At 39.6% G+C, this 14,654-nt stretch overlaps 1 protein-coding gene across 2 annotated transcripts; it reads left to right on the top strand.

The window, feature by feature from the left end:
* Positions 1-1,771: 1,771 nt before the first annotated feature.
* F3 (coagulation factor III, tissue factor) lies at positions 1,772-13,507 on the top strand. 2 transcript variants are annotated; one of them, XM_073643227.1, is made up of 6 exons: positions 1,772-2,013; positions 6,839-6,950; positions 8,650-8,837; positions 9,490-9,677; positions 10,824-10,980; positions 13,042-13,507. In XM_073643227.1, exons 1-6 carry the CDS (start codon positions 1,950-1,952, stop codon positions 13,182-13,184), a joined length of 852 nt encoding a protein of 283 aa, XP_073499328.1. In that variant the 5' UTR covers positions 1,772-1,949; the 3' UTR covers positions 13,185-13,507. The 2 variants fall into 2 exon arrangements, with proteins under 2 accessions (XP_073499328.1, XP_073499329.1); XM_073643228.1 differs by lacking the exons at positions 1,772-2,013; positions 6,839-6,950 and adding an exon at positions 7,306-7,444.
* Positions 13,508-14,654: the final 1,147 nt, after the last annotated feature.

Genomic DNA, 14,654 nt, shown 5'->3' with positions numbered 1-14,654 from the left:
TTAAAGGTATTAAACCTCATTGTTGGACAGAAAGTAAGACCTTTCTTCAATACAGATAGCTGGGCCATGTTCAGAGTCTTTGAAGAAATATTTACCACCAAGTGGGGCGCGTCTGGGACCTGGTCACTCTGCCGTAGTCTGTGCTGTCTCCGATGCCAGCCGCCCCTCCTCGTTTTCTTCGTGACGGATATCTCCGCGGATGAACTAAAAAACTAGAGGGATTTATGAGCCCGTCCCGTCTCTCAGGTTCGGAGCCAGAGGAGGACGCGTCAGTCGAAAGGTGGGTGAACCGTGATGAATGGCCACCTGGTGGATATCGCTCCTGCCACCAGTACACCCTATTCGCCTCGTAGTCCTCTGTGTCGCGTTGGAACTTGGCCCTTTTCTTGGATTCAGTATCTCTCTTATGTTGGTCAACGTTGGATTGGATTCTGGTTTTCAGGTTGGACCAATCATCCGGTTACAGATGTTTCTCCCGCTCAGGTTTTGACTCCTGTACTACTATAACATTGCTGACCAATAGCCAGTATTAACATCTTCCAATAACAGACACCAGGAGAAGTGGAGGAGACTCAACACGTGGGTTACAAGGGGATTCTGAAACTGGAAAACCCCTTTAATGCAAAAAAAAGACTCATTTATTTAAGTATCTCTAAAACTGATCATAGACATAGGACAATCACTGGCTGGAGCATGATAATACTGCCTATTGGTCAGCAATGTTATTGTAGAACTGAAGTCAAAACCTGACCCAGGGAAACATCTGCACAGAGCTTTCTGTTCTCCCTGTGTTTTACCTAGATATCCTTTTTTCATAGGCTCCAAAAACATACTGGTAGGTTAACTGGCTTCCTATTAAAATTATAATGATATAATGATATTATAGTGTGCAGGGACAGGGATAAAGGATAAAGATGACAACCTTTGTACAGAGCTGCAGAATATGTTGCAACTATGTAAGAAATGGAAAATAAATACATTATTAGGTACCATTGCCAACCTCCTATTAACATGTTCACTTGGTTGAAAACACACATCAGTTTTAATCTAATCAGGTAGGGTGTTAAGAGCTGGACAACCTTGGACTAGATAGATAGATAGATAGATAGATAGATAGATAGATAGATAGATAGATAGATAATAGATAGATAATAGCTAGATTGATAGATAGATAGATAGATAGATAGATGATAGATAGATAGATAGATAGATAGATGATAGATAGATAGATAGATAGATAGATAGATAGATAGATAGATAGATAGATAGATAAGATACATAAAGAGTTGTAGATAGATAATGGATGGATAGATAGATAGATAATGGAGAGAGAGATGATAGAATAAATAAATGGATAGATAGATGGCTAGATAGATGGATGGATGGATAGATAGATCTATATTAATAATAATATTTTTATAAATAAATTTATTATTATTATTATTATAGTTTGATAATGGAGAGAGATGATAGAATATATACATAGATGATTGATAGATAGATAGGACTATATTCTGAGAGATAATAGATAGGTATCAGATAATAACTAGACTGCTCTGAGTACTAATAAATCTGCAGACCAGCCATGTGATCCGCACTTTATCACCAGTGACCACTGTCTGTCCTGATTACAGAACTTCTGGCTCCAGGAGACTCCGAACTTCTGCAATTTGTAGAAGTAATTAGCGCAGAGAGCGGCCTCTGGCGGCACAGGGCGGTAATGACAGGAAGAGCTGTGCAGTGAGTCAGGCAGAACTCCCCTCCCAGTCAGGTGAGTATAAAGGCAGCTGCAGGCAGGACAAGGCACACAGACAAGGCAAACACAGCTCTTCATACAGCAGCATAGCCGGGGAGGACTGACAGTATCATCTACTCTGCAGTGTCAGCGTCTGCTCCCCGGATTATCAGAACTACTGCCATAATCTCACCCCCCCGGATTATATCACATCATGCGCTGTCTACAGACTCTGCTGCTTGTGGCTGTCTTCTGCTGGCGGGGGACCTCAACACAAGGTAAGACCACCAGCCTGTAATCACAGTATGCCATTCTACCATTAAACCCCCTATAAATGTCATATAAAGTGATGAGCCAAAAAGGGACACTGGACATTTCTTCTAAAACACTTTGCCCTGCTTAAACTGTATTCTTGGTCACTGAATATTTAGTATTTCCAATGGCAAATCCCACTGTTGGTCACAGTGAAATCCAGTACGTGTATCAGTTATCTAAACATTGTGTTATTCAGAGTATAAACTCTTATTATATTGTTGTAAATATTTATAGTTCTAATGTTCTGAAGATTCTAAGAATATTACAAATTCCTTGCCCATATAAGGACATGACACTGAAGGTCAAGTACAGGATGACACCTAGATCAAGGCAGAGATTCATCTAATATTCTGATATCATCATAAAAAGTGTTAACTAATATATTATATTACAATGCATGTTATATTCACACTGTCTCATACTATATTACGATGTTAGTCTACAAGTGATTTTTCAATAAAAAATAACAGTGGGCTGCAACATGAAATATGTAAAGCTTATGTTCACATGGAGTTTTTTTAGGCAAGTTTTTCAAGTGGAAACTTCTTCAGGGAACGCTCCTTTATGGAGATGTTTTCTTTACCTGAAGGTTATGTAGAAATGGAAGGTCTGTGTGTGGGGTGTTATTTATTTATTTATATATATATATATATATATATATATATATATATATATATACATACATACATACATACATATTTTGAACCAGACCAACTTCAAAATCCATATATAAAATCTCTCTTCAATGCAGTTTTTGAAATGAATCTGCATGGGGAAAAAAAACAGTTTGATCATACCTGAAGGGTTTCCTAAAGATTTTTTGAAAAAGGGTTGTTTTTGTTTTTTGATTTGACAATGACTAGTGTGGAGTAGATTTCAACAGGATCCACTTCAAAGAAGCAATGTGCACTTTTCTTTTTTTTATTTATTCCAAACTTCTGCAGGAAAAAAAATGCTTAAAAACCTCAATTCCCTATAGAAATTAATAGGAAGTGTTTTGAAGGGTCTAATCTCAGGATTACCGCAAGAGTTTGGTTTAACTGACACCCCACATGGGATACATCATTTCCAGACAGCTCTAATGTTATCTGAAGCATCTGCAGTAAAGCAAGGTGAACAGATCTGGTTTGGAATTTTGTACACTCCTACTTCCTCCAGCCTATAGGACATCAAGCAAGGAAGGGTATGGGGTTGCATGTGTCTCCTCCTAATTGGCTCCACCCAGATGACTCTTCAGGGAGTTATTCTCATATAGCGCATCCTTGTCCCTGTATGCACCTGTCAAGGTAGAGCCTCTCTTTGTATATAAATAATCCTAAAAAGCTCCATCCTGAGCAAGGAAGACATGGCTGCAGGAGATCTAGGCTTTCTCCACATTTCACATCCTTTTTTCCCCATTCTGGTATATGCTGCATACCATAGTATCAGTACCTTGTGTTCTCACATTCTGTAGCCCTGGGTATTATTGGGTGTACAGCCCTTTAATCTTCACATCACAGGAAGAACATATGGGTGCATTCTACACAACCAGGAGGTCACAGAACTTCTGTGATTGCAGAACTCCGACTAAATGACAGTGTCCAATGTTAAACATATGTTCATGGGATAAAATAATTTACAGGGATCTTCTGAAGTCAGAGCCGCACTCTCAGGAGGACTTCGTTTTATTGTGACCCCTAATTAACTCCGTATGTTTTACATTTACAAGCGGAAGATAAATCCATGGAGAGAATTGTGAAACAAGTCATGTTTTAAGGATCAGTTATCCCAAAGTCTTGCACAATGAATGCAAAAATAATATCTTCACACATAATTTTTGTCTTGTGACATTTCACATGATACTAACACATTTGTGGGACGGCATCAGGCACCATATTGTTCTGTATTGGCCATTCCAGATTGGGGAAAGGCTGGGTACAACTTTCATTGGTGGGATTACTGGGCAGGAAGTCTAGAACATCATATCATGTATCATTGGGATTAATTAGATAAAGACTGTGTATGTGCAGCAATCAGGAAAGAAAAAATAGTTTGTCATCTAAAAATATTTTTGTGCTTTTTGTTTTGTTTTTTACCTGAGATTTTTTAAGGCCCCGTCACACTTAGCGACGCTACAGCGATCCCGACAACGATACGACCTGTCAGGGATCGTTGCTGCGTCGCTATGTGATCGCTGGTGAGCTGTTAAACAGGCAGGCTCACCAACGATCAGGGGAGCAGCGACATCGTGGGAAGAATCTTTCCACGATGTCCTGCTCCTGGTTACCAGCCTGCTGAAGCAGGAGCAGGCTGGTAACCATGATAAACAGCGGGTTACCAGGGGCACACCCGCACCTAGTAACCCGCTGTTTATCATGGTTACGAGCCTGCTACGATGAGCGGGAGGTTACCGCTCACCGTAGCAGAGTGGTAACCATGATAAACAGCGGGTTACTAAGTGCGCGTGTGCCCCTAGTAACCCGCTGTTTATCATGGTTACCAGCCTGATCGCTGCTCCCGCTGGTCACACACAGCGATGTGTGCTGACCAGCGGGAGGGCAAAGACCGAAAAATGGTCCAGGACATTTTGCAGCAATCAGCGACCTCACAGCAGGGGCCTGATCGCTGCAAAGTGTCACATATAGCGACATCGCTGGTGAGGTCATTGTTGCGTCACCAAAACCTTGACTCAGCAGCGATCTCGCTAGTGATCTCGCTATGTGAGACGGGGGCTTTAGGTATTTATTATCACTGCTCATTGTTTGTTTGGCAAGAGACATTGTTTTAGTTAGGTGGTCAACTGGCCATGCATGGTCTCTATATTGTAATGTATGCTGGGGGTGAACTACTGTAGAATAATATTGCTCCCTTGAATATGGTGAGACACCTAATTTTGCATCTTTAAGTGTTTATAGAATTTGTCTTGGTCATGTATAAATCTATGGAAGCATTCTCTTTATTACATTTTCCTGGTTGCTGCTTATATTTTCTCTTGTTATATTGTACTTGCTTTGTAGCATCAAGTCTCATATACTGTAGTCAGTGCCAGTCTTTTCTCTTTTTTTTTCTTTTTTTTTTTTTTTTTTTCAGTGGGTTTAATTGTTAATATTAATGTTTCAGAATAAATTTTCTTATCTGTTATTCTCCTTTTAAATTCCACTGTTAGGCTATGTTCACACATGTTGGGTTTTGCAGCGTATTTTTATGCAAATTTTCAGCTGTTTACACATAATTTTTTTTTTTTTTTTGGGCTGCGTATTTTGTGGCTTGTTTTTGGAGAATAGAGCATGTCACTATTTTCAGTGTTTTTGCAGCAGAAAACACACTTGTGTTTTTGCAGCGTTTTTTCACCCATAGGAAGTAATGGGTGGTCAAAAAAAATGCACCAAACCCTGCGTTTTTAATGCAGCTGTTTTCCTGCCAGAGAAAAGTTAGCACCAGATTTGCAGCAGAAAAAAACACAACGTGTGTGAACATAGCCTTACTGTAACCCATGTGTTCTTCAGACATACTTTGTTCTCAGCAGCCTGGTCACGCTTTATGGCCATATAGGATGTGGACATGCAATATCTGAACAATTTAAAAAAGGTTTCCCACTTTCTATTACCTCATTTAGATGATCGATTTTTCACATACGTGTTCTACCTGTGTTTTTCATGGATAACACATGTACCTATTAGGCTCTCTGTTTGCTGAATGTTCTCCCTTTTCAACTAGTTAATCGGTAGGAGAAGCTTGGAATTATTATTTTATTTTATTTTTGCATTTTAGACACAGATGACACACTGATAGTAAAAACTGATAGACCGACCATACGCTGATGATCCAGCACACTAAAAGAAATCGGTCCTTTTTTATTTTTTTTCACATACATGAAAAAAAAATGGACATCTGAATGAAGCCTTAGACAGCATCAGAAGTTTTGATTTACTGTTCTGCTTTTGCTAATAATGTGATCCCACAGACAAGTTTTCCGACCTTTGCCGTATAAAAAGCTGCATTTACTATGTTTTCATAGCAAAAATCAATATGACGATATTTTGTGTTGCCTTTTGTATATTTTGTGAACTTTTAGAAAGTAGCAATGACTAGAAATTAAGTTTAATTTGGAAGTACATGATCAGAACTCTTCGAACAATATCATTCAATTAGAAATCGTATTGCCCCATCATCTTTATGCCTCCTTCAGTTTGATGGTATTTAACACTTGAAAAGGGATACAGAACATTGTGCAGCCGGAGCTCATGCAAGTTGATGTCTATTGTCGACTTTCCTTGTTGCTCACCATTATACCTCCATATGCTATAATGCACAGCCCATAGACATCCATGTAGTAGCAGGGCCACCGTGTACTCACTGATTTTATTTATTTTTTTTAAATAAATACATAAATGAATAAATGCTCCCTTGCCGCGTGGAGTCCTCTTCTGATGCCGGCCACGGACTCCAGCGTGGAAGGGACGAGAGAACATGACATCTCTTTCATGAGCCCCCGGTAATGTGCACGCCAACGTCAGCTGCTGGTCTCTGATTGGCCGGCAGAATGTATTGTGGTGCAGGAACCCGATGGGTCTGTGCACTGCAATACACTTCAGCTGGATTTGCATCCAAGGACGGACATCCAGCTGAAGTATTTGCAGGCGCCTTACCTGCCGGACCTGGTCTCAACCTGAAAAAAAGACATACCCTAAGTGGCAGAGCAACCACGTAAACCTCTAATATCACTTACTTTTGAGTTGTAGAATTAAAAGCGAAGTATCTTTGAAACAGAAGCTTGTTAACCCTTGAAATGCCATTCTTATTTTGTAGATGTGAACTTTCCCACAGCAACAGACATCATGTGGTCTTCCATCAACTTTAAAACCATTTTAGACTGGAACCCCAAACCTATAAACTATACGTACTCTGTTTTGTTGAGAAGGTGAGTCGTAAAGGACTGTCATCATTTTATAGATGGTGGCTTAGACTTTAAAGTTATAAAAAAAAAAAAAATATGTATATAAATATATTTAACAAGTTATATTGTTTTTTTGGTAAAGATAGGTGGCACCCCCTGCGGGTAGGCATTGGTTTTAATATTGGCCACCGCATTGTGGCACCCCCAGAGGCACAGCAAATTATTCATTAATCACAGCTATTGCTTTACTTTGCTGGTAGAATTATCTGACAATACTTGTCTGCCAATGATTTACTGGAATAGCTGGATGGAAGTTGCTTTGTCAGGATCTTTGCCTTTTACCTTTTTTGTTTTTTGAGGTGTGGAACATTTATTCTAGATTACTTGTACCTGCCGAATTGCTGATAGTGGAGGTATTAACATTCTGTAGGGGTAGTCTTAATGTGGGCTTGTTCCTGCATGTTATGTTACAAGTACTTGTGAAGTTTTACATTAGAAGGAATGAGAAGAGCTGCAAGGTAATACGATAACGTGCATTCCACATTTATTTATGACTCAAAGGATCAGTAAACCTGGTTCATAAGCTACAGAATAGGTGTAGGAATAACAACGCACAGTGCTGTGCAAAAGTTTAAGGCAAGTGTTGCAAAAATGCTGCGAAGAATGCTTTCAAAAAATGGTTACAATTTTATTTCTAACAAAATGTAAAGTGACTGAACAAAAGTGCAAGCTTTCTTTTCTTTTCATTTTTTTTTAAATCATTCTTGCATGGCATTTTTTTTTCCACACCTGCCTAAAACTTTTGCTCAAATCGGTATACATTAGACAATCTGGATTATAGGATGATGAGAGTATATAAAATGTACTTGCTGATAATGGAGAACTGCTAGAAGTAGAATTGTAACTTTAAATATGTTGCTACCACCCGATTACACACTGGTGGTCCCCCTAATTGGATATCTTTGATCTGTCCTCTACTTCTGGGCTTGTGAGATTTCAGTTTGTTGGATCTATCTTCCCAGAAGAAAAGAGTAAATTGTTTCTTCAGAGAGGAGAGGACTAGAACTTTACTGCCACCTATTGGAGGTAGCAATCCTAAAAGTCAATATCGACTCTCTAACAAGCCTTGTCACATGACTTAGGATAAAAGCCAAACCACAGCGTCTGCAAATTGAGATTCTGGTTCTGGCTTTTATCCTAAGTCATGTGGCAAGGCTTGTTAGAGAGTCGATATTGACTTTTAGGATGGCTACCTCCAATAGGTGGCGCTATAGAGTTCTAGTCCTCTCCTTTCTGAAGAGATAATTTGCATATTTCCAAGAGGAGCACAACAAGGTTAAAAAGTCTCCTCACTTTGGCATGTCAGGCTTGAAATGTCACTATCCGCAGGGAGAAACATTACCCCTTGGATCCAGGAGAAAAGAGAAATTTTGTCCTCTTTGCTGCTGTTGGGTTGAATGAGAGCTGATAAACAACCATATATATATTATGTGCAAATTATTATTTTTTTCACCAATTCAGAGGGACCATTAATTGTGCATGATATCATACCCATTGATTTAGCATTTTTAGGATATCTGTCTTCTCTTTACGTTTTTACGTACGTCTCAGGTTGCTCACGGGAATCTGGCAGCCATCTTATACACAGAGATAAAGAAATGTCAACTAATATCTTCAATAAACAGTTGAATTATGAAATTGAAATCTGTGTTTGTCTTTCTAGTTCACTTTCTCCAGACTGGAAGAAGAAGTGTCCGTACATCATGGACACCACATGCGATGTGTCAGATCTTATGCGGGATATTAACAGCACTTATGAAGTTCGGATTGTTTCAGAAATCAAATCATCAGAAATTCTTGCCGAGGAGTTTCCTTATGCGGATGGACCAACTTTATTACCTTATTTGCAAAGTATGTGTTCTTTATATTCTAATAATAAAAACTTTGTGGGGGGGTCAAGAAATCTGTAATGAATATATGAGGATGAAACCTTATTACTATAATTGCACTGTTCTCATAAAATTATTGAAGGATCTCTGTTTATTTTCTATTGAGTTGTTGCAGGGGTTTTTTCCCGTTTTTAGTCCTTATGTATTGAATATTGAATATCTGAATCAATTGACTGTTGGATGTCACGCACAACTGGGCATTTAAAGGGTTTTTCAGCCTAATTTCCATTGTTAGGATCCACTTTGAAAGCAAATGATTTTGCTTCTGGCACCAGCAGTTGACATGTTGGAAATTTGGGGTTTCTCTTCGACTGTATTGACTTCCATGCTTTTCAGTCTTTAAAGTATTTATGCTGTAAATCATTCTTGACAATAACTGATAGGGCCATTTTTGATGTTTGGATCAAAACATACCCTAAAAATTTAGGCAAGCCCTTAAGTTGTGTCATCCGTCAGTATCAGCGGATCCATATCTTTGGCATAGAGTTGAATTATCGAAACATGAACTATGTGTTTTTGTTTTGGGTTTTTTTGGGCAAATATTCCTGCTTTTTGTTCTAGAATATTACTTTGTTGCCATTGCTTACATGATCTTATTTCTTTTTTTGTTGTAGCAAGAATTGGAAGGCCGATAATTCAAAACTACACATTTGATAAAGACCACAGCCGTCTCACTGTAGTTGTCAGAGATACCCCGACACCCTACAGAAATGCTGATAACACTCCGATCACAGTTCGGGATATGTTTAAAGATGACTTTGCCTATACTTTATACTACAGGAAGGCTTCGAGCACAGGAAAGGTAAGCAGAGGTCCTTATATCATTATCATGTCCTACTGGAAGAGATGAGAAATTCAGACTACCCACCCTGGTACAGCATTCTTCATACTTCATGGCAGCCCGACCTTTCTTGGCCATCACCTAAATACCTGAACCCTGGGAACCTCTTCATTACTAGGTCTCTGATGTCATTACATGTGGCGCAATATCATGACATCACAGGTACCTAGTAATCGTAAGAGGCACTCAAGATGCCGACATTTGAGTGTGGGCCAAGAAAGTTCACTCTGGTCTAGTCCAGCTGGAATATTGATGTGGAATCCGGACCAGGTTAATTCAAATCTTTTTGCTCTTTTCTAACTATTGGTATGAAACCCTTTTGTATTTTTGGGCTGATCTAGACTATATTGGACCCTTTTTTTTATAGTAAATGTCAAAATTCAATGCCATCCTGAAGAAGCACTCCTCCCATCAAAATTATTATCCTCTTAATATATTGTAGTCATCATATTATACAGCACTGTGTACTTACAATTGCTCATTTTGCATTTCTACCCAGTCAGTTCTTCTCTTTTTTTCCATCACGTCTATAACATCACATGATTAGAAACAGACTAGCTGAATCCTTCTAAGCTCTATGTAGAAACAGGAAGTCTCTTTTTCCTTGCATGAGTCATCATTAGAACTACAATTCTACATCTCTGTGGGGAAGGAGTGGAGAAGCTGGGTCAGTAGTTAAGGAGGGGGTGACTCATGCAGGGAAAAGAGACTTCCTGCTTCTACAGACAGTAGAGAAAAGAAAAGAATTGACTGGGTAGAAACTGGCAAAATGAGCAATTGTAAGTACACAGTGCTATAAAATGATGACTGCGATATATTAAGAGGCTAAAAACTGATCGGAGGAGTGCTTCTTTAATATGAAATCTCCTACTGATCCAATATTACCACATGTATAATAGACGAGCATAGTTTACAATTTTAATGGGTTCAGAGCTGAAATATCTCACTGTTCCTTACATTTTTTCCTGCATAGAGCCTGCTTTGATCTGCATTCTGGCAAGTGCTTGCTTTACATATGGCACTGTACAATCTGATAAAGGACAAGTAGTCTGCAATGTTGCTGATTGTCTGCAATTATTATTTTTTTTTTTATTATTGTCTTCGCAGAAGTCACAATCATCCGCCACCAATGAGATTGTCATAAATACAGAGAAAGGTGAAGGTTACTGCTTCTATGTCCAGGCATCTGTTCCATCTCGAACGAAGAACCGTGTGAGCCAAAACTCTGAGGAACTGTGCACCCCATCAAATGGAAATGGTGGAGGTATGTGTCCAAAAAAAAGTTTTTTGTGTGTATGTTTTGATGGAAAAAAAATACAATTCTGCTCAAAAATGTAAGAAAGAATGTGGAAGAACAAACTGGCTGTAAAACGAGAAAGGGGAGATTTTTCTGCCGCTCTGATAGATATTGCCTATGGCAAGGTCATTATGCTTCCATCTAGCTGTTGGAAAGAATCAGGTCCCATGACGGTGAAAGTGATCCGTAATGGAATGTGCCATAGATAACAAGGCGCCTGTGTACTACGGTATGAGGATCTTTTCCTAGACCTACAGGTGAAGCAGCATTTTTCTGTTTCGCCGTCTGCACAGTATCTGATCTATTGATTCAATTAAATCTCCACCTGTAAAGAGTGATTTTGTCAAGGATTTGTTTAAAACAAATTCTTAAAGCCCCTAATAAAAAAGATATATATGTAGTTGGTCAATATTTGGGAATGGTGTCACTTGCCTTACAAGCAGAGAAGACTCATGGGATGTGTTCTAGACAGCCATAACCCACCATGTCATGCCTTCATATGGCATCACACTAGCGCCGTGCATTCCACCACTCCATTCATGGTCTATGGGATTGTCAGTATTCAGCTTTCTCCCTCAGTCCCATAGATAATAAAGTAGTTTCGCTCATGTGCCAGCCACCGCTTCATTTCAATGATCCTTTTTTGGAAGCCCTTTCTTGGGATTAATGGGAGTCGCAGCAGTGATCAAAAAGTTATCACCTATCCTGTCGATAGCTACTAACTTTCAAAGTTGGGAATAGCGCTCTAAGTAAAAAAAAAAAAAAATACATTGTAATTCCTGAAAAGTTTTAGTTTCTACAAATTCTATGGGTCCTTGGAGAAGCCTTTCTACTTTTAATGTCTAAGCCAATGTAAATGTCATCGACTCTGAATTTGCTTTTGCTTTCCAACTGCCAGTGGGTATTTACCCTCCACTGGAGTTTTGTGCCTCATTGTAAGTTGACTCCTCTCGTATGACCTCGGTACACATGTGGGAGTTGGGTCCTATTGCATAACACTTTTATTAATTCTTCGCAGTCCGTTCCCACCACGCAATTAGGTCAATAAGTCAAATGTGCTTCCATGTAGACTCCTCTCTGTTCCCACGAGTTCTGCTATTTTTCTGCCCCCTCTTTTTAACCAACACATTACGTGCAATGTGTTGTGGCTTCCTATCTTACTAATTAGGGGACTTGTACAGGGCGGTGTGTATGAAGCTGAAGCAACAACTATGGGTCCAAAATTGGATTTTACCATTTCAGACATTCATGACCTATCCCCAGGATCTGCTGTTAATACCTTGTAGGTGGAGATGCCACCTCGGGAAGCCACTGTCCAGAAGATGGGGGTATCCTCTACCACGCATGGCAGCCACATCCAGACAGTGTGAATGGCAGGATGACTCTACATGTGCTTGGCAATTTCCATCCAAGTCTTTAGAATTTTATTTTTTGTCAGAAACTGAGCAGAATCTCCAGTGTTTTGAGTTTGAGGAGGATTAGGAGTTTCTGCTCCAAAACCTCCCGAAAAAAGAAAAATTGTGTGCACACAGACCCTTAGACATGAATGAAAAATTGCCACACATGCACAACCACTTCTGCATTAAGTTTGGATTTGTCTGACCAGATGGGCATCAGTGGACCCCACTTTTTTTTCAGTAGGTGGGGATCCCTAAGTTAGCACATCTATGGCAAATCCATATGGTGTTTGAGATGGGAAAACCCTCTTCAATGGGCCGTACATCACTTATGTCCTGAAATGTGGTAGCTACATAATGCATTCAGGTACTGCTCTTGCTACAAAGTTTCTGCCTCTCGTGAATATAATAAATCCCCTAGAACTATTTTAACTGCTGCAATACATGGAATATTTTACTAATAGGAGGTGGAGCTTTGGTGAAGAAGGGAATAACCCCCATATGTATCTTGCCAGTATATGAGATACATATTTTATTTCATGCTATATTTAATGCATGCTTATATAAAGTTAATTATTTAGTGTTTTTGACTTCCTCTAACCCACCTTTTGTCTCGCTTTTCTCTTTCCAGATGTGGATATTACTATATTAGTTGCTGTGGGAATAGCAGTGGCTCTCATCGTGTTAATAATAGTGCTGTCAGTCGTCCTCTGCAAATGCGGGAAAGGGCAAAAACAAAACACAAAGGAGACAACGCCGCTGAATTCTGTATAGACGAGGGTTGCTGTGAACCCACTTCATGCGGATTGACTACTGCTCTCATGGACTTCTCAGTGCACACTACCTGCTGCTCTCCGAGCAGCACAGGACTTTCCTGGTTTCTGTGAAACTTATAATTTTATATTTCTTGATCACGTCAACATTTGACAGGGTACAAATTCCGGATGCATTCCTATATATGTAACACTATATGATGATGGATGCTTTGTGTGTCGTCGGTTGAGGCCGTTGGGCATTATCAGCGTTACTGGACTTGGTGCTGAATGAGGAATTTCTAAGGATAATAATAGTAAAATAAATAATATGTTACTTTCAAAGCACTACCAGCAAAAAGGTACAATAATATTCAGTCTATTGTGTATGACTTTCCATTAGATGCTTCCTAAAATGGGAAATGCAGTGCTACGCTGCCCATAGAAGTCTATGGAGGTGGCAAAATAAGGAGCTCAGTCATGATTGGCGATGCTCTTCAGGATTCCAAATCCTACAAAATCTGACCTTCCTTTGGTGGATGAGCAGTGACTAATTCCTGTTTTTCAGTGACGGTCAAACTAATCATTTTAACTTAAAGGAACATTATAGGAAATGCATAGATACTGTGCTATGCCTATTGCAGGCACTTAAAGGGGTGGTGCATGACCCCCAAAAAAAAAACGTAAAGGGTTGTTGTCACATGTAATTTTCCCAAGTTTACCTCTCCCCTGCCCCCTGGCTTCCTGCTTGCTGATTGGGAGGCAATACTAAAAATTAACCGTTTGGATCAGTGGCATGGCCATTAGACCAATCTATGCACTCTCCAATGCTGCAACAGTGAGGGATGGCAGGGGTCAGCTCATGCACGCCAGCTTTAGATCAGAATTTTCAACTTCTATTAAAACAATTTGTAAACAATATGCATATTCAGCATATTTTTTTTTACAAGTACTTTGCAGTTTTAACTATTAGGACTATTGCGACTAACCTTTTAAAAGCATCCAGGGAAGCTTATTCAGGCACCAGTCCCAACTTTTAGCGGTGTGTGTATACCTTTAAAACCCTCACTTACAGAGCAACATGCTGTGTATCACAAATATATATAGGTTATGCTCACATTAGAGTTCCAAGAAAATTGAAGAAAAGCAGCACTCACCAGTTATGTGATTCAAGAATCCTTAATTTCTAGTACATTGGAACAGGATCCAACTGAGCGGAGGGCAGGGAGTGTGCAGGGGAAGGAAGGAGAACTCCCTGCCCTCCGCTCAGTTAGATCCTGCTCTAATGTACTGGAAATTAAGGACTCTTGAGTCGCATACCTGGTGAGTGCTGCTTTTCTTCAATTTTCTTGGATGCATTATAACCTTTTAAAAGATTACCAGAAAGTATGCTTGTAACATGCACAGCCCCCTCGGACCCTGCACTGGGCTTACCACAGTTTTTGACATCACTCAGATGCCATCCATGTGGTGGTCAATTTACTGACTGCTA

The sequence above is a fragment of the Phyllobates terribilis genome, unplaced genomic scaffold, assembly GCF_046119375.1.
Source record: "Phyllobates terribilis strain yellow unplaced genomic scaffold, ASM4611937v1 Scaffold_8__6_contigs__length_399053987, whole genome shotgun sequence".
Lineage (NCBI taxonomy): Eukaryota > Metazoa > Chordata > Amphibia > Anura > Dendrobatidae > Phyllobates > Phyllobates terribilis.
The sequence above is the reverse complement of the archived record's forward strand: the minus strand, read 5'-3'. Positions and strand labels throughout refer to the sequence as shown.